Source organism: Octodon degus, unplaced genomic scaffold, assembly GCF_000260255.1.
Source record: "Octodon degus isolate 3935 unplaced genomic scaffold, OctDeg1.0 scaffold00197, whole genome shotgun sequence".
In the NCBI taxonomy this organism is placed as follows: domain Eukaryota; kingdom Metazoa; phylum Chordata; class Mammalia; order Rodentia; family Octodontidae; genus Octodon; species Octodon degus.
Genome location: NW_004524773.1, coordinates 2,246,447 through 2,266,276, shown reverse-complemented (window position 1 = coordinate 2,266,276; position 19,830 = coordinate 2,246,447). Strand labels below are relative to the sequence as shown.

The 19,830-nt window shown below is 50.1% G+C and overlaps 1 protein-coding gene across 2 annotated transcripts in view; it reads left to right on the top strand.

The window, feature by feature from the left end:
* The window catches only part of Clptm1 (CLPTM1, transmembrane protein), a 28,684-nt gene continuing 8,854 nt past the window's right edge, over positions 1-19,830 (top strand). Inside the window, exons 1-5 of one of the 2 annotated variants that reach the window (XM_004644319.2) lie at positions 1-91; positions 8,168-8,280; positions 15,347-15,470; positions 16,220-16,378; positions 18,462-18,579. In XM_004644319.2, the coding sequence (XP_004644376.1) occupies positions 20-91; positions 8,168-8,280; positions 15,347-15,470; positions 16,220-16,378; positions 18,462-18,579 (586 nt within the window). In that variant the 5' untranslated portion in view covers positions 1-19. Of the gene's footprint in view, positions 92-8,167; positions 8,281-14,430; positions 14,457-15,346; positions 15,471-16,219; positions 16,379-18,461; positions 18,580-19,830 lie in introns of those variants that run through there. The other variant, XM_023704504.1, reaches the window with a different exon arrangement.

The following is a 19,830-nucleotide window of genomic DNA, read 5'->3' as shown; positions in this document are numbered from 1 at the left end:
GGGGACCCGGAGCGGGAAGATGGCGGCGGCGCAGGAGGCGGACGGGACCGGCAGCGCCGTGGTGGCGGCCGGGGGCGGCAGCTCCGGTCAGGTACAGAGGTCGAGAGGGACCTGAGGGGGCTCTTCCGCAGGTGGGGGGTCTCCCACGGAGCGTGTCTTGCCTCTCTAATCGGACTGCGGTGCACTGGGGTCTCCTTGCCCAGAGGGACCTTGAATATCGGGCCCAGACGAGGCCGGGCCGCCCAGGAGCTCGGACCGTCCGGTGGCGGGAACCGTCCCTGTTGCGCGTCCGGTCCTCTGCACCTTCGTGCCGGGCGGGCACCAGGCTCAGTGCTCGAGCCAGGCAGAGAGTGGCGTGGAGGGGCGCAGACTTGTCTGCAGTCGTCCTGGGTTCTCGACTCTGTGATTCCAGGCTCCGAGACCACTCTTAGAGTGGTCAGGCGTTCAGGCTCTCGCAGCGTCTGAGATGTGGGTGCCGCTTTACTGCGAGCTTTCTCGCAGGATAAATAAGGTGATCATCATGGGTGAGGGCTCGGACTGTGGAGGCCGATGGACCCATTTTACAGACAGGAATCCGAGTAACTGTGAGACTAAGGTGCTTGCGGAAGTCACCCGGGATAAGTTTGGCATCCATTCATTCCTTATAGAAGCTGACCCAGGTTGATCCGGACTGGCATGGGTAATGAGTGCTTTTAGCATAAACTGCGTTTTTAAGGGACCTGAACCTGAGAGAGATGACTTTGGACCCATTGCTACTTAAAGGAAACTGAGACCGCAGGACTCACCAGTTCAGCCTGCCAGGCACTATTGAGGCATCAGAGGAGTAGATGGAGTGACAGCAAGGTGCTGTCGACCCACCCACTAGGATGTCACTTATGTGGGAAGCAGCTCAGGGGAGAAGAGTGCAGGTTGGGAGGGGAGAGTGAAGCCGACTCTGCTACCTTGGCCAGGTTCCTTTCCCTCTTTGGGGCTTCATTTCTCCAGTGGCTAGAGAGTTGGACAGCAAGGCCAGCCCTGTCTGTGATGGGCCAGAAAACTGGTTGCAGCCATGTCCCTGCTGCCAGGGGAGTGGTAGGACCCTCCATGTAGACAGTTATAATCTTGATGAATAGAATGGTGACAAGTCTGCGAGGAACTGGGGGAATCCCAAGATGGGACAAATATGTAGGGAAGGACACTAGGAGACCAAAAGTTTGGATGATGGAGCCAACACACCTGGACGGAGTGTTTCCAGCCCTTCCAGCGAGGACTTGGTCTGCGGTGCAGCAGCTCAGGAAATGCTTGTTGAGTGTGTGCTGGAAGGAAGATGAAGGCCCAGCCTTCAGAAGCTTCCAGTCTTTCGGAGAGGAAGGTCTTTTCTCCTCTAAGTTCACATTGATTATTGGGGGTGGGGTAGCTCAAGAGACCGTGGTTCAAATTGCTCTTATTGGGGCCAGGGAGGTAGCTCAGTGGAATAAGCGCTTCCTTGGCAAGCACATGGGCCTGAGTTCAATTCCTGGTTCTGAAAAATTCAAAAAAAAAAAAAAAAAAAAGACAAATTGCTCTTATTACCTTGAGCTTCCAGGTGCATCCAGGCCCTCCTTCCCCTTTTGATACAGGGCTTTGCGTTTGTAGCCCTGGCTGGCCTCAAACTTGTGGTATTTCTAGAGCCAGTGAGATAGCTCAGCAGTCTAAGCGCTTGCTTAGGCAAGTGCAGGGGTCAGGGTTCGATCCCTGGCACCACATGCCATGCTGGCCCTGCCCTGGGGCGCTGAGCTGGTGATGGAATCTGGGCGTGGTGGTGCACACCTGTGATCCAGCACTAGGGATGCTGAAAACAGGAGGATCACTGTGAGTCTGAGCTGCACAGTGAGACCCTGTATATACACAGAAAAAAAATAACTCGTGATATTCCTGCCTCAGCCTTCCAAGCGCTGGGCCTGGGTCCTTCCTTGTCTTTCTTTCTTCTTTTTTTTTTTTTGTGGAACTGGGAATTGAACTCAGGCTCTTGTGCTTGCCAGGGAAGCGCTTATTCCACTGAGCCATCTCCCCAGCCCTCCTTGTCCTTCTGAGGTCGTAATGCTCATCCCTTTGGCTTTACGTTAAGAGCTTATTTCTTTATTTAGGGCAGGTCCAGGCCTCACACAATCTGACTCTTCTTCAGACTAGACTAGGATGTCTCCCTCCTTTTTTTTTCTTGATCTTTTTGAGACAGGGTCTTACTATGCAGCTCAGGTTGACCTTGAACTCACTTTGTAGCCCAGGCTGGTAAGGATTCTCCTGCTTCAGCCTCCTGAGTGCTGGGATTACAGGCGTGTGCCACCGTGCCTGGCCTTTTGTTTTTGTTGGGGGGGGGCAAGATTTCATAGTGTATTTCAGGCTGGTCTTGAATTCACTATGTAGCCCAGGTTGACATAAATCTTGTGGCAGTCCTCCTCCCTCAGCAACCTCCTGTGTGCTGAGGTTGTAGGCGTATGTCACCATACCTGGTTTAGACCAGCATTAGTCTAGGCCATCACCATTGACATTTTTGGATTGGATAGTTCTTCTTTGCGGGGGCTGGCCTATGTGCCTTGGGATGTTTAGCAACATTGTGATCTCTCTGCAGAAGATGTCAGAAGCATACATCCCCATGCTGAGTTGTGACGACCAAAAATGTCTCCAGATGTTGCCAAACGCCCTGGGGACACAATCACCGAAGCTTGAGCACTCCTGGATTCGAGGAGGATTAGCCATGCCAAAGTCTCATTCCCAGGAGCATCTCAGATCCATTTCCTGAGCCCTTTGCCCAGTGTCTGCTCTACCTGGCTGCTTCTTCTTGGGTCCTCCGGATCTCAGATGTCTTCTCCCCAAATAAGCAGGCAAATAAGCAGGCAGTGCATAGCTTGAGCTGCAAGCCGGCTTTGTCCAGGCTTTCGTGGTCCTGTGGTCCCAGCTGCTTCCTCAGCCCCTGAAGGCTGTTGCTGGGGTTTATATGAGATGGGACAGACAGATCAAGAGCAGGGGCTTTGTCTGCACTGCTTTGGCCTTCACTCCCACCATTGTTCCCTAGACCAGGGGCTTGTCTCCTTGGGCAGACCTTTCCCAGTCTCATGCCACAGCCAGCCTGCTCTTTTAGGAGGGAGCCCAGACATGGAGTCCCAGCTCCACCATTTCTGTCTTGGTGGATTATGTCGGTATTGCATGCTGGAAGCCCTGCCTTCTGGGAACTCAAGTTCCATTTGGGCACTTCCGATAGGGGAAAGACATAGACAGGGACACATAGTGCAAGGGAAAGAAGAAAAATGTACAGCTTCTCAGATGGCAGTAAGTGTTGTGGACAAAAATAGAGCTGGGCTGGGGATAGGAAGTGAGTGCGGGTTAAATGTGATGGTTGGAGGAGGCTTCTCTGAAAAGGTGAGTTTGACTGAAGACCTGAAGGAGGGAGTCACGAAGGTAGGTGAGGGAATAGCCTTTCAGGTAATGTGAGCAGCAAGTGCAAAGGCCCTGAGGTGGAAGGTGCTGGAAAGAAAAGAGGGTAGAGGGAGAGCTTGGCCTCTACTCTGCAGGTCAGGGGAGCAGCCTCTGGTAACTCTTGACGGAGGTGGCTTAGATACAGTGGATGGAGGGCAGTGGCTTTTGTTCCTTTGTGGTTCAGTGGACCCAGGGTTGCAGTTCAGTTTGAGTTGACCGCTGTCCCTCGGTGTCCGGGGCCGGGGGCTGGTCCCAGGACTCACCTCCCGTAGCAGATCTTGGATGCTCCAGTCCTTTATATGAAACAGTGTAGTGCCCAGTGGGGGAGGTGCAGATCTGATTCCAGCACAGGTTGGGAGGGGGGTGCTGAGGCAGGAAGATCCAGGCTACAGCGTGAGGGCCAGCCAGGCTACAGAGTGACACCTGTTTCACACAAAGAAAGGGAAAGACTGGGCGTGGTGGCACATGCCTGTAATCCCAGGGCTTGGGAGGCTGAAAATAGGAGGATCACTACGAGTCTGATCTGTGTAGTGAGACCCTATAGAGCTTGTACTAAATACATTAAAAAAAAAAAAAAAAAAAGAAGGAAACAAAGAGAAGCCTAAATGGGGGGGGGCATTTGCATATGAACTGCACAGAAGCCATATCTGGGTGACTTTGTCCTAGAGTGTTGCAGTTGTCTCTTTTTCTGAATCTTTACTGTCCTCAATGGGTTGAATCCTGGATGCAGAATCTGCAGATATAGGGGTGATGGGGGCTTTCATCACTTCAGAACATTCCCATTTTGCGTTTATTATTATTATTATTCCTTTTGCGTTTATTTATTTTAATGTATTTGGTACAGGGTCTCACTATGCAGTTGTAGTGATCCTCCTGTTTTCAGCTTCCCCAGCACTGGGATTACAGGCATGCACCACCACTCCCAGACTCTGGCCGGTTCAGAGTGCCGCGGGGGTGGGACCAGCGCACCATGTGGTGCATGGGATCAAACCCCAGTCTCTGCACTTGCGTAAACAGGCACTTGGTCTGCTGAGCTCTCTTGCCAGCCCTTGTTTGTTTTGACACAGGGTCTCACTGTGTATCTCAGGCTGGCCTGGAATTTATGGAGGTCCTCCTGCCTCAGTCTCTTTGCTGCTGGGATTGTAGCTGTTGTTGGCTCTAGCATGTAGTGCTCCACATTCATTTTTGTAGTCACTGTCTGCTCCCAGGCTGGGGCAACGCTGAAGAACTTTGTGTTTCTATGGTTTCTTTCTTGCTTTTTGGGGCTGGGGAGATAGCTCAGTGGAATAAGCACTTCCCTGGCAAGCATGAGGGCCTGAGTTCAATCCTTGGTACCACAAAAAACAAAAACAAAACAAAAAAAACTTTCTTGCTTTTTTTGGGGGGAGGGGGTGCTGGGAATTGAACTAAGGCCTTGTGCTTGCCAGGCAGGTGCTGTACCAGTGAGCTACATCTTTGGTCCTCTGTAGTTTCTAAAAATTAAGGCAATTTAAGTTGTATCTGACTTCTGTCACTGGGGAGGATGGTTTGGCGATATGTGCTGTTACATGGATCAGCATTTGTTAATTTGTTTTTTGTGACATTGGGGATTGAATGCAGGACCTTCACAGTGAGCTACATCCCCAGCCTTTTTAACTTTTTTTTTTTTTTAAGAGTCTTGCTAAGTAGCCCAGGCTGGCCTAGAACTAACAGCACTCTTCCTGCCTCAGCCTCCCGAGTGCTGGGATTACAGGCATCGGCCACCACAGCCAGTCTGCTTTCTTTTTTGGAAATAGTCTTGCTATGTAGTTCAGGCTGGCTTTGTAGTGCAGCGTGACCTGGACTTGCAGTGATCCTCCGGCTTCAGCCTCCTGAGTGCTGGGATTACCAGTGTGTTCTACCATGTTTGGTGTGCTTGTTGCATTTTATTGCTGAGCAGTGTTATGAAGCCACATCACAGTTTGTTCATTCAATTATTGAAAAGCCTTGGTTTGTTTATAGTTTGGGGCTGTTACAAATAATACTACCGTAAAAGTTCGTGTACGAGCTTGTGTGCAGACATATGTCCTCCTATGTCTTGGATTGCTGCCCAGACTGGGTTCTCTAGTTTGTATAGTAGCTGCAGGTGTAGCCTGGTAAGTCACTGCCCTGGGTTCCAAAGCAGCTGTACCATTCTGGATTCCTGTGTTCCTCCTAATGTATACTGGAGACTGAATGCAAAGCCTTTGCACTTTGGTAAATCCCCAGCACCCTCCACCCTCTTTGGGACAGAGGGGCTCAGAATCTCCTGCTCAGTACTACAGCCTGAGATGGAGTCGGTAAACACACGGGGGCAGGGACCACAACTCACTGGAGTGGGTGCTCCACCCCCTTTTAAATTTTTTATTTTGAAACAGAATCTTGTTAAGTCATGAAGTCGTCCAAGCAGGGCTTGAACTTGTGATCCTCCTGCCTCAACCTTCCAGAATGCGGGATTTGAGGTTTGCTTTGCCACACCTGTTACTGCCAGTGCTTTTGATTAGGGACCTGCAGGCCTCTTGTTGTGGTTTTATTTATTTATTTTATTTTTTTGGCGGAACCGGGGATTGAACTCAGGCCTTTGGCACTTGCCAGGGAAGTGCTTATTCCACTGAGCCATCTCCCCGACCCTCTCGTGGTTTTAGTCCGTGTGTGGGACATTCCCTGCTAGGTTATCCATTGCTGTGGATAAAAGTGAGACCTGGGAAATAGCCAGTATGTGTTCAAGTCCTGGTCCTGCCCCAGCTCTGTTTCCAACCCTTAGTCAACTCAGATGCTCTGCAGACCGGAATGTGGTGCCCTTGCTCCCTGAGCCACGCCAGGCCTGAGGGGGCCCTGTGTCTCTGTGGCCTCACTATCCTGTACACCCCTCCCTGCTCTAAGACCTCCTTCCTGGTGTTGCCAGGCTGAGGGTTCCACCCACATGTCAAAGGCAGCTCGTCAGGGGGCCTCCCTGACACCTGGTCAATAGTGGCTGTCTGCTAGCTATCACTTCTGTTTTTTGTTTTTTTGTTTTTTTTTTTTTTTTGCGGAACTGGGGATTGAACTCAGGCCCTTGCGCTTGCCAAGGAAGCGCTTATTCCACTGAGCCATCTCCCTGGCCCCAAGCTATCACTTCTGCTGCCTGTTTTTCCAGGGCATGTTTGCTTTCATTTATTTATTTATTTATTTTTCCATAATTTTATTGAGAAACAAATAGCAGTGAGACAGTTTCAAACCAAATTGGTAGGACAGTTTCAATAATTAACACATTACATACATTCTTCCTAGTGGTTAATTGCGGTACAAGATGCGGACATGATATCCTATTTACAAACACCATTAGAACAAAACCCTCTATTCATTAAGAGAATGTAACTATATATCTATCCTAACCACTTTGAATACAGATATAAAATGGACATTCATCTGTATCACCCTTTTTTGTTAAGTTCCATCATTTAAATATTATAGGTGTGTAAACTCAGCAAAATATTCTAAAAGAGTCCAGTAGCCCATAATAGTATTGGGTCTTCCGCTTCACTGGCAATGTCAGAAATTGTTGACCTGAGTCCCCTACAGCTAAACATAACAGCATGGTTTTACTTCTTATACTTCGTTTTTATACTTTTCTGCTGGATAGTTAAGACCAAGGTAAAGCAGGATCTATGCAACATCTTTTCTTTTTTTAAAAAAATGGCAGAAGGGGGGCCGGGGAGATAGCTCAGTAGAATAAGTCCTTGCCTGGCAAGCACAAGGTCCTGAGTTCAATCCCCGGTTCCGCAAAGAGAAAAAAAAAAATGGCAGAAGGAATTTTTTTATTTTTATTTTTATTTTTGGCTCCGAATGCCTTTAGGGCAGGTTTTGCTGGCTTGAGTTCTGGGGATCAAACCACAGCAACCTGAGCCTGACTGCAGGGCATGTTTTCAACATTTTTATTTAGTGTGTGTGTGTGGCCAGCTCAGCCCACCAGGGGGCGGGGCTGGCTGGCATGTGGTGCTGGGGGTTTGAACTGCGGTCCCTGTGCTTTGCCAAGCTTGTTCCAAGTAGGTGCTTTAGACCACTGAGCCATCTCTCCAGCCCAGGGCATGTTTTCTATTCACCTTTTGTTTTGCTTTTTGTTGTTTTCTGAGACAGTGTCTCGCCATGTTGTCTAGGTTCCTGATCCTGCTAAGAGCTGTGTGGCTTGAGATACTGAAACCCGTACTCTGGTTGTGTTTTTCTGGGTCTCTCTTGCCTGCTGGACCAGCGGCCCCACACAGGCTGGCACCTGCCATCAGATCCTTCCAGTGGCTGTGCCCACCTCCTCACCTCCAGCCTCAGCGAGTGATGGCAGCCTTCCGCCTGTGTGTTGCTTGCTGGACCTGCGTCCTCCCACCAGCCGTGTCAGAGCCAGTAGCCCGTGACACCTCCACTGTTGTCCTCATGCTCCCTAGTCCTGCGTGTTCTGGGTCATGCCTGTCTGGAGATGAGTCTGATGGAGATGAGTCAGATGACTCTGCTCACAGATTGCTGAGCAGAGGGTAGCAGGGGGCTCTGTGGGTCACTGCTGTGTTCCCTACAGTAGTGAGCTGCTTGGGGGGCGTTTTCCTTCTAATGGAAGGGGACCCAGCTCTCCTCCCAGATGCTTTTGTTGATTTCACCTCTGATAGTAGCTCAGGCTTGCGGTGTTCTTGGCCTGTTTGCCACGGTGCATGTTGGTGCCAGAGTCCTGTGTCAGGTCCCTCCCTCACCTCACCTTGGCCTCTGTCCCCTGCAGGTGACCAGCAATGGCAGCATTGGGAGGGACCCACCGGCGGAGACCCAACCCCAGAACCCACCACCCCAGCCGGCACCCAACGCCTGGCAGGTCATCAAAGGCGTGCTGTTCAGGTGAGCAGGCAGGCCTAGGTTTGTTCCCTGACAATGCTCAAATGAGGAAAGCAGGGAAGGACCGAAATCCACCCCACAGGTGATGATCCTGCTGTACAGGTGTCAGAAACTGTTGTCTTCTCAGTTCTGGAGACCACTTTCCTGGGCTTGGAGCTGGGCACTGCCTGGCCTTTCCTTTGGGTTCTCTGTCCTTGCTCATAATGACACCAGCTACAGTGGATTAGGATCTCATTTAGTCCTAAAGGTTTTATTTAAGAAAATTGTGAGCTAGGGATTGAATTTGGAGCCTCATGCATGCTAATCACATGCTCAGCCACTGAGCCATACCCTTAGCTTCTTAATGATGTTTATTAAAGGCCTGATCTCCAAAACAGTGACTGAGGCCTTTATTCTTTGAGCATAGGAGTTGGGGGAGGGGGACCTTTACCCAGAATTTATATATATAACATAACATTGGCCCTTTAACACTTTTTAGTTTTTTAAATGGTACTGGATATTAAACCCAGGGTCCTTTTTTTAATTTTTAATTTTTATTTTATTTATTTATTTGATTTGCATTTTTTTAGGAAAGAGTCTACAGGGTGTTCAGGGTCTCCCTACTAGATTAGACTCATAGTGATCAGCCTGTTTATAGCCTCCCAAGAGCTGGGATTACAGGCGTGTGCCACTGTACCCAGTCTCTTTGTTTTTGTTTTGAGACAGGATCTTACTGAGTTTCTTAGGCTGGGTCAATTTATTTATTTTTGGTGGGGATACTAGGAATCAAGCTCAGAATGTTGTACTTGCTGGACAGGTGCTTGTGCCACTGCTTCTGTTCTGGTTCTGTGACCCCTCTGATTCCCTGGTTCTGTGGCTAGGCTTAAAGTTACCATCCTTCTGTATCAGCCTCCATAGTGCAGGGATTGCAGGTGTGTTCCATCACACCTGGCTGTTTTTGTGACAGGAGTCTTGGTATGTAATTCACACTGGCCTTGAACTTGTGATCCTCTTGCCTTAGCAAGTACTAGGTTTTTGTTTTTTGTTTGTTTGTTTTTCTTGTTTTTATAGTCCTAGGGATGGAGCTCAGGGCCTTACCTATGCTAGGTGAGTACTCTATCACTGAGCTGCAGCCCAGTCCTGCAGTCTTTCCAGACTGACTCCCTGCACGTGGGCCTGTGGGTGTAAGGGCAGATGTGCTTTTGAGGCAGACTGTCCTATCCTCATCCACCTGGATGTGCACGTGCCTTTGTACTTGGTCCTAAGGGGATTGTGTAAGGGTGCTCAGAGATAGGCCTGATGTGGAGAGGACAGTGGGCGCCCACCTGCTTGTCCACAACCAAAGATCACCTCTCAATACAGGGGTGAGAGGTGGGGGGTGTGTAGCCTCAGGTAGCACAGAGAGCCTGGCTGCTCTGGGTCTCAACCCACCTCTTTTTTACAGCCTCAGTTGTTTCCACACAGATGGGACATTAGCTTAGGAGTCATCAGAACAATTCCATGAGAATCTGTCCCTGTGTGTGACCTGTACAGTTTCAGTCCATGTTGACCACAATTCCTTTTTATAGGTTGGTTTTGTTGTTCAGTGGTTTTTGTTTTTTTTTTTTTTTTTTTTTTGCGGAACTGGGGATTGAACTCAGACCCTTGCGCTTACCAGGCAAGCGCTTATTCTACTGAGCCATCTCCCTGGCCCTGAGTGGTTTTTTTTTTCTTTTTTTAAAGCCTGAAAACATAAACAGGTAAAAAGTAGCCCATGACCTCTGAAGTGGCTGAGAGACTTGGTGGGAAGGAAATCTCCGGGCTGTGTTCAGCCCCACAGCTGGGTGTTGTTCCCGCCTGTGTGCCCCAGCTCCAGCCACGGAGCCCTGGGCCTCTTTCCTTCCTCTTGGCCACATAATGCTGTGGGACTCTGACTTATGTCACTTTGAGTGGTTCTGCATAAAGATCAGTTTTGTTCTTCCTTGCATTTTACATGAGCAGCAACCTGTTTCACGCTGTCCTTCATGATTTTTTTCATTAGGCTGTATCTGAGAAATCTTTCTGCATCAGTATATGAGGCGCTTCCTTCAGAGAGAGTTTTAATACATCCTAGGCGAGGCTCATTTCCTCTCTTAAAACTAGCGGGCACCAGATGTCAGTTCAGGCGGATGCTCCCAGACCATCTTGCCTGCGGTCATTTTTTTTGTTGTTGTTTGTTTTCTGAGACAGGGTCTTGCTGTGTAGCTCAGGGTGGCATTGAACTTGTAGAGATCCTCCTGTCTTAGCCTCCTGAGTGCTGAGATTCTAGGCATGCGCCACCATGACTGTTTTGAAATCTTTTTATTTATTTATTTTTATTTTTATTTTTGGCGGAACTGGGGATTGAACTCAGACCCTTGCACTTGCTAGGGAAGTGCTTATTCCATTGAGCCATCTACCTGGCCCCATTTATTTTGTTTTGGAGACTGGGTCTTGCTAAATTGCCCAGACTGGCCGTAAACTGTGTAGATTTCTTGCCTTAGCTTCCTGAGTACGGGGATCGCAGGAGTGCACCATGAACTGACTGACTGTCCGTCTGTCAGCCTCCCCCTTTTTCTTTTGACTGAATCCAGGGCCTTAGGCATGCAAGGCAAGTGTTACACTGCTAAGACACATCCCTAGCCCCATTGGAGTTGTTCGACTAGATTTAGACTTACTTTCAGGGACCTGTGGAGTATCCGAAGCTTCTAGCAGATTGTGTGACAGTGGTTCCCGTGGATAGGGGTGGTGTCAAGGGCCTCGAGCAGTCCCTAAGACCATGTAGTGGTCCCTGGAGTAGAAGCATGGCAGCAGTTGGGCATAGAGAGGAGCAGGGCAGGCGGGAGTTCTTACATTTTTTGGAACTTATGAACATGTGAGGGGCTTACATCAATTTTGTTGCTTGCTCAGGTGGATTGAAAGTGTGAGGAAGGTCCTACCCCTTGCAGATGCCGGGGTTGTGGAAGGTACATGAGCCCTCCAACAAGGTGCATGAAACTGGGTACACGGGGCACCACATGTTCTCCCAAGGCAGGAGGCCAAGAGGGCTGGCCTCTGCCTTTTTTACGCAGGGACCCAGCACCCACAGGCTACCCATCAGCAGGACAAAGCTCTGGTCCCTGCTCCCACTTTCTCCCTAAGAAGTGCATTTTAAAAATGGGAGCTTCTCATGGAGTCAGCAGGGTCCCCAGGGAGCCCTGGTCCCAGAGCTTCACCAGCACTGCTCCAGGGATTCCTGGGAGGCAATAGATAGCTCAGGTGGGCCGTGGCCCCTGAGACCCCAGACCCCATGGCTCCATGGTTCCTGCAGGCAGAGGCAAGTCCCTGTGCCCAGTCCTGCCCCGATCAGGACAGGGGCCCTGTTGGGTGGCACCCTGCACATCAGCATCCTCCTGTAGTACTTTTCCATCCCATGGTGCTTGCTTTGCTCTGTGTGGTGCTGGAGCTCAAACATAGGGCCTCATGTGCACTAGGCAAGCACTCTGACATCAAGCCACACTCCCCAGGTCCCAGAGGTGTTTTTTTTTAAGTCCTTTCTATAATGACAGTAGCAATAATAGCTAATACCACTGAAGCACAGACTGGCACATACTAAGCCATTCTTCTGATACTTTGTGTGTGCTCACTCATGTGTGAAAAACTTTGTGTTTATAAGTGTCCCTATGAGAACAGATACTGTTATTACCCTATTTAAACCTCCGGGAAAACAGAAGTCTAGAAAGATTCAAAGTCTCCCCTAGGGCTGGGTATGGTGATGTACTCCAGTAATCCCAGCCCTCAGAAGGCTGAGCAGGAGGATCTTTGCAAGTTTGAGACCACCCTGGGCTACAAAGTGAGCTCAAGGCCAGCCTGAACTACATAGTGAGACCCTGTCTCAAAAAGGCCAAAAAAAAAAAGAGAGAGGGATAAAAGGTCTCTCCCAGGGCCATACGTTCATGTTGAATACCTCTCATCCAAAAATGTTGGAGGCCAGAAGGGTTTATGGTGCTGGCTTTTTGGGAGTTCTACAGTATTTACATTTACACAATAGATTTTGGGAATGAGACCTGAGCTAAACAAAGCCATGTATGTTCATATCTATGTTATACACCTTGTGACAAAATTTTGGGGGGTTGTTTTTAGACAAGGTCTGACTGTGTAGTACAGACCAGACTTGAGCTTGTTTTTTTTGTTTTTGTTTTTGTTTTTATTGGTACTGGGGAATTGAACTCGGGACCTTACACTTGCCAGTCAGGCATTTATGCCACTGAGTTATATCCCCGACCCCAGCCTTGAACTTGTGATCTTCCTGCCTCTGCCTCCCAAGGAGTGCAGGGATTTTATGTGCTGCCACACCTGCCTCTGGAAATAATTGTGGCTGAGGAGACAGCTCAGCAGCACAGTGCCTGTCTCAGAAGTGCAAGGTCCTGAGTTCAGTTCTTGGTACAGAAAGAAAGTGAGAAAAAAATTATGTTTCTTTTGTTTTCTTTTTGTTTTCCCCCCGAACCGGGGATTGAACTCAGGCCCTTGCGCTTGCCAGGGAAGCACTTATTCCACTGAGCCATCTCCCTGGCCCCTATGTGTTTCTTTTCTTTTTTTTTTTTTTTTAATTAATTAATTAATTAATTAATTTATTTATTTTGTGTGTGTGTGTGGCCAGCTCAGCCCACCAGGGAGCAGGGCTGGCTGGCATGTGGTGCTGGGGGATCAAACCGCGGTCCCTGTGCTTTGCTTAGCTTAGTTTGTTCTAAGTAGGTGCTTTAGACCACTGAGCCATCTCACCAGCCCTGTGTTTCTTTTTAATTACTTTTTTTTTTCAAACCTGCCGAGGGTCAATCTTGGGGCCTCATACATGCTAGGCAATTCCAGTCTGCATCACAGCCAGGTGTGAGCACACGGAGAACTTCTAGCCAATAAAATGTGAAATCAGTGTGTTACGTGGGTGTCTGGGAACTGCACAAAGAAAAGAGGCACGTCTCTTGATTTCTTATTTCCCTCTGCTGCGCCCACAGTCCCTGGGGAGTGCCGTCAGAGGGCCTGTGTTTTGACTGTGACCAATCATGTGAGGTCAGGTGTGGAATTTTCCACTTGCATCTTCATGTCAGTGGTCAGAAGTTTTTGGATGTTGGAGAATTTCATATTAGAGCTGCTTAATATGTATTTTGTAGCTTAGTGACTGGGTTCTTTTTTTTTTTTTAATATATTTGGTACAGGGTCTTACTGTGTAGCTTGGACTTGCAGTGATCCTCCTGTTTTCAACCTCCCCAGCGCTGGGATTACAGGCATGGGTCACCATGCCTGAACTCGGTGGCCAGGTCAGTGCTCCCAGGGGTGGAGCCAGCACGGCATGTGGCACAGGGGATCAAATGCTGGTCCCTGCGCTTGCCTAAGCAGGTGCTTAGTCTGTTGAGCTGTCTCGCTGGCCCAAGTGACTGGGCTCTTAACCTCTGTTTTTTTTTTTTTTTTTTTTTTTTTTTTTTTTTTTTTTTTTTTTTTTGTGTGTGTGTGTGTGTGTGTGTGTGTGTGTGGCCAGCTCAGCCCACCAGGGGGCGGGGCTGGCTGGCATGTGGTGCTGGGGGATCGAACCGCGGTCCCTGTGCTTTGCTAAGCTTGTTCTAAGTAGGTGCTTTAGACCACTGAGCCATCTCACCAGCCCCTCTGTGTCATTTTTCATTTTGAACAATACAGCTGCGTTCATCTGGGATATCTGCATTAGCACAGTTTCTTTCTCATGTGCCAGTCAGAGAGCAGGGTTCCTGTGACCCAGACTCCTTCTTGCTTTTCTTTAGCCTTGCTTGGTCTCGCCCCCCGGTCCTCATGGTCTGAGATGACTGCCAGAGATGCATTTATCACATTGATGTTCTAGGAAGAAGAACCAGAGAACGAAATCAAGAGACGCGCCTCTTTTCTTTGTGCAGTTCCCAGACACCCACGTAGCACGTTGATGTCACATTTTATTGGCTAGAAGTTCTCCGTGTGCTCACATTGGCTGTGATGCAGACTGGAATTGCAGTCTCATGCTGTGTGACCAAGATCCAGACTCCTAAAATTTAGAAATTTTCTTTCTGAGGAAGGGCAGATGGATATGGGGAAAACAATTGGCAATTTGGCACAATTTCTGGGGCAGAGGGTATTTGTTTTCGTTTGTTTTGTTTGCAGGGGGTGTTTTGTTCATTAAACTTCAAATAAGAAAAGTGGCAAGAAGTGAGAAAAATGACCCAAAGGTGACCTGCATGCCTGGGGTGGTCGCACAGGCATAGAATCCCAGTGCAGAGGGAGGAGGGACAGAGGAAGGAAGAGGCCTGTGGGTTCAAGTACAGCTTGGGCAACTTAGAGAGACCCTCAGTTAGAATAAGATGCTTTGGAAAAGGCTAGGGATGTAGCTCAGCGGTGGAGTGTCCCTGATCCCCAGTCTTATAAGAGGAAAAGGAAAGAAAAAAACCCTATGTGTCAGTAGTGATTTTTCTCAGAATGATCAGTGCATGCTGGTTTTATTATGCTCAGGGTATTTTGGTTGTGGTTGCACTGGGGACTGAACTCAGGCCCTTGCATGTACTAGGCCAGTAATCACCACTGGCTGTGTTGCTTCCCCTGTATTGGTGAGCCTCAATGAGCCGTGCAGTTCCTTCTGCCGGTAGAGTGGGTCTGCAAATGCCAGCCCGCTGTGACTGAAAGTAAGGACTAATCTGCTTCCCACCTGCTTCTACATTTGCTGTTGATGTGGAGTTTGAAAAGCTTGCTCTTCCTAAAGTTTTGTGCCTGTAAAGTACAGGAGTCCAGATTGTAAGGAAGATTCCTCTTCAGTTGGACACTCAGGGGACTGGGTCTGAGCTTCCGAGCATTTAACCCCCTGGGGCTACCAGGAGCTCCTGGAGAACCCAGGGTGGGTGCCCTGCATGACCATGCAGTGCCAGGCCCCGTGGCACCCAGTGGTGTCTGGGCTGTCTCCCTGGAGAGGCATAGTCTGGAGCATCTGTCATTCCCCGGCCCTGAGCGCTCTCTACACTGCGCATAGCAGCCCCAGGCTAGGCATCCATGAGTGAGCAGGAGCCCAGGCAGAGGCTGGCGCCAGGAAGGGCGAGGCCAGGCCTCATAGCTGCGCCTCCCTCCGCAGGATCTTCATCATCTGGGCCATCAGCAGCTGGTTCCGCAGAGGGCCGGCCCCTCAGGACCAAGCGGGCCCTGGAGGAGCCCCGCGCGTCGCCAGCCGCAACCTGTTCCCCAAAGACACTTTAATGGTAACTGCAGGTGGGAGATGCCCTTCAGGGCGGCGGAGGAGGAGGGATAAGTACCAAGAGAGGGGAGAGAGCAGGTCCTCATGCATGTCAGCTCTGGGAATGTCACCGTACCACCTGCAGCCTGTGCGTCTGGGTTTGGTGCTGGCCTGTGTAGGAGAATGGACAGCGGAGATCTCACCAGGTTGTTTAAAAACTTTGGCAGCAGGGTCCTTGGTGCTGCATGTGTGCTTGCTTTATGGGGTGCAGGGGGGGGGGTAGGGCAAGGAGCAGGCTCTCCCTTTCTGCTCTCCAAAGTCCTGTTTCACAGGACTTTTGGGAGGTGACTCCTGATTGGCCATTCACAGTCAGTGGCCTCAGGGCTCTGGATGAAGATGGACTGAGAAAGGAGAAAGTTCCTGGAGCCTGCCACCCCTTCTGGGTTGCTAGCTCCTGCTGTGCTTTACTCCCAAGCCTACAGAGCTCCAGGCCTGTGGATATCCCTCTAGGGAGGCCAGAGGCAGTAGACAGAGTAGTCCTCAGGGGAGGCCCTAAAGTCTAACCAACAGGTGCTCTTGACCCCAGGTGCTCTTTGCTCACTGTCTCAGGCTTAGGCCAGGACAGGTGCAGTAGCGGTGTGAGAGTTCATCCTATCCACTGTCCCCTGCCCTGTGATAACCATGCCTGTGAATGTGTGACTGTCCCAGCAACCCCTGCCCCTGCAATCTAGAGAGACCCTGCCCAGCAGCACTAAGCCCCTCCTCTCCCCCCAGAACCTGCACGTATACATCTCGGAGCACGAGCACTTTACAGATTTCAATGCCACCTCAGCGCTCTTCTGGGAGCAGCATGACCTGGTATATGGTGACTGGACCAGTGGCGAGAACTCCGATGGCTGCTACGAGCACTTTGCTGAGCTCGACATCCCGCAGGTGGGCCCTGCTGCACCCTGTCCTCTGCTTTTGGGCCCTGTGACAGCAAGCAGGGCCCTTCAGTCTCTGGTTGGGGTGGCCTAGGGTTTCTAGGGCAATGGATCCTGACTTTATCATTTGTTTATTTTATTTATTTATTATTACTTTTTTTTTTTTTTTTTGGCAGACCCGGGGATTGAACTCAGGTCCTTGAGCTTGCCAGGGAAGCGCTTATCCCACTGAGCCATCTCCCCAGCCCCTTTATTTACTTTTTTGAGGCAGGATCTTACTGTATGGTTCATCCTGGCCTTGAATTTACCACAATCCTGTCTCAGCCTCCTAGGTGCTGGGATTACGGATGTGTGCTACCACGCACAGCTCCGTTCTGACTTCAGCCTAGGGGATGGCTGCTGATAGCCCAGAGGGCCTGGGCATCCTCAGTTTGGCAGGCAGCCCTTTTTCCAAATAACATAAATGACTGGCCCTAGTGGCACACTTCTGTAATCGCAGCACTTGGGAGGCTGAGGCAGGAAGATTGCTGCGAGTTCAAGGCCTTCCTGGACTACAAAGTAAGTTTAAGGCTAGCCTGAACTGCATAGTGAAATCCTGTCTCAGAAAGAAAAAACATAAATGTTGATTAAGTTTTTGCTGTTGGCGCAGGGCACTAGGCCAGATCGGCTCATGGAAACTTTCCAGCATTCCATGAAGGAGGAAATATATCTGCAGATAGACGGGCATAGATGGGTAAACTGACGTACAGAGCAGCACGGTGACTTTTCAAAGGCTGCCCAGGGAGTGACTGACCTCAGGCTCTCTGGCTGTGGACTCTGACAGCCAGGGCTCATACCTTGCCTACTCTTCCTGACGCCTTCCCTGACCCGTGGGCCTGGTTAGGTGCCGCCTCTGGGTCCTTCCCATCCCAGCCTTGTCTGTCCTGTGAGCTCAATCGGTCTTCCTCCCTGTGAGACTGTGACATCGGCGAGGGTGGGTTGGCCACCTCAGTTATTTGTGTATTATTGTCAGTCCCTACCAGGGGCCAGGTACAGAATTGGTGAATGCTGATGACCTTTCCTCAGGGCCTCGCAGTGCTGAGCCTGCCTTTCTTTCTGCCCACCTCTGGGAGGGTGGTGGCATCTGCCCTGTCTGTCTGGGTAGCTGGGAGGGTGTGGACACTACTCTGAGGCAGGTGACAGCACCTGTTGAGTTGGCAGCTCAGGCCTTGCCCGATGCCCAAGGAAGGCTGGGGACTGGCCAGCCCATCCGGAGAGCTGATCCTGAGGACTTTGGTCTCACCCCTTGAAGCTCCATTTCTCGGTCAGGGTGTAGTGAATGGCAGGGCGTGGTGTGGTTCATGAACCTGAGCACTGCTGGAAGGACAGAGGGGGCTCAGATCTGGTTTTCACCTTCTAACCAGTGATCCTTGGCAGCTTGCCTCCCTACCAAGCCTCACTGTTCCCCTCTATACGCAGTGAGAGTAGTCCCCTGCCTGGGAGGCTGGGGCAGACTCATGGCACAGCATGGGAGAAGCAGCAGTGTAGAAGCTGGGGTCAAGGCCTATGGACTGGGTCCCACTTTGTCCCCCAAGACCCTATGGTGTGGGCCCAAGTTGACGCCTCATCTGCACCCTGGATGTGACCCACACACTACATGTGGCTGATGTGGAGCAGCATGGAACTTGTTGGGGTAGGAGGATGGTGACTGTGTCCCTGGAGCAGGGGGCACATGTGAGTTTCTATGGGTCAGCCTCATCTTCCTGTCTAGTGAGTGACACTAGCAGTGGTGACAGCCCTTGCTGTGTCCCTCAGGCACAATGTTGGTGCTCTGCTGGGGCCTCAGTGCAGTGCTTTCTGGTTAGTGCTTGGTGATTTTCATCCCCTGGATGGCTGAAGCCAGGGAGAAAGCCTGAGCCCATCTAGCCAGCAGGCTCTGGGCAAGACCAGAATCCAGCCCAAGTCCGCCTGACTACAGCGCCCATCTCTTTCTGCTCACTGCATGTCCCATTCCAGGCACTCTGGACAGCCACAGGTGGGGTTAGTGCCGATCCTCAGGTTCTGCCTGTCCTCCCTGGTGGCTGCCTGCCCATTTCTCTGTCTGTCCCTTGCAGAGTGTCCAGCAGAATGGCTCCATCTACATACATGTCTACTTCACCAAGAGTGGCTTCCACCCAGACCCCCGGCAGAAGGCCCTGTACCGCCGGCTTGCCACAGTGCACATGTCCCGCAGTAAGTCACTCCCTGCGACTGGGCCCCACCATTCTATGAGTCCCAAATCCTCCATGAGCAGGTGACACCTGTCACTCTCTCTAACTGCATTTGTGTCCATCAAGCCTGAATGAGTGGGAGCTACAGGGTCATGAGCCTTGAGAGTCTCTTTGTACCCATGTTTTGTGGGCTGGTGCTCAGCTCCAGGAGGCCTGTGCAGTGGCCTTGGGTTCCTGGTTCTTGCACCCCTGTCTGAGCTGTGCCCTTCCTTGACATATTTGTAAAATCTCTCATTGTGCAAAGCCTGTGTTAGGTCAGGAACCTGCCCCGTCTCCCCACTCTCTACACTGCTGCTCTCCAGGTCCCATGGCTGTTCACCACACTCTTGTTGCCACGTCGTCCTGCTGGTTCTTGGGAGACGGGATTTTGCTAGGTAGTCCACACTGGCCTCATTCTCGGCGCTCCTCCTGCGTCAGCCTCCTGAGTGCTGGGATAACAAATGTGCACTGCCATTCCTGGCTGGGCCTTGGGTTTTGGATGTTATTTACTGACTTTCTACTCTGCAAGAGGAAATCCCAATAGAGAAATAGAATTTTAATTAGTTTAATACTCAGTGTTTAAATGCACAGTGCTGGGGATCAGACTTGGCGCCCTATACTCTCCCACGGAGCTATGCTTTCAACCCTTTAGGGAAGTGGCCAGAAGCACACAGTGACTGGTTATTTGGTTATATTTTATTTTTATGCCTAACTTCTTATTTTTCAAGAAGTTAATAATTGTCTTTCTACTTGCCTGGATCCTTGTGACATGTCTTTTTTTTTTTTTTACCTTTTTGGTACTGGAGTTGAATCTAAGGCCTTTGTCCTGAGCTACATTTTTTTCTTTTATTTTGAGACAGGGTCTCCATAGATTGCCCACGCTGGGCTCACACTCGCAGTCCTCCTGCTCAGAGTGCTGGATTACATGATGTGCCACTGTGCTCAGCTTTTGTGACACCGCTATGAATCCATGGCTGCCTTAGAAGACCCATACAGTAGCCCCAGAGAATGGCTTCCTCCAAAAGCCCCCAGTCTCCTAACATGAGTATTATGGCTTCCACCTGGCTACTATTTTGTTGAACATTGTTCCCAGCTTTCCTTTGGACTTGATTAGACCCATCTGGCTGTTTCTGTGACATGTCATTCTGTTTATGCACATTAGGTCTTCTCTCCCTGCTTCTTTTGGTATAGAAATATCCTAAAAGATAGTCTTTTTTTTTTTTTTTTTTTTTTT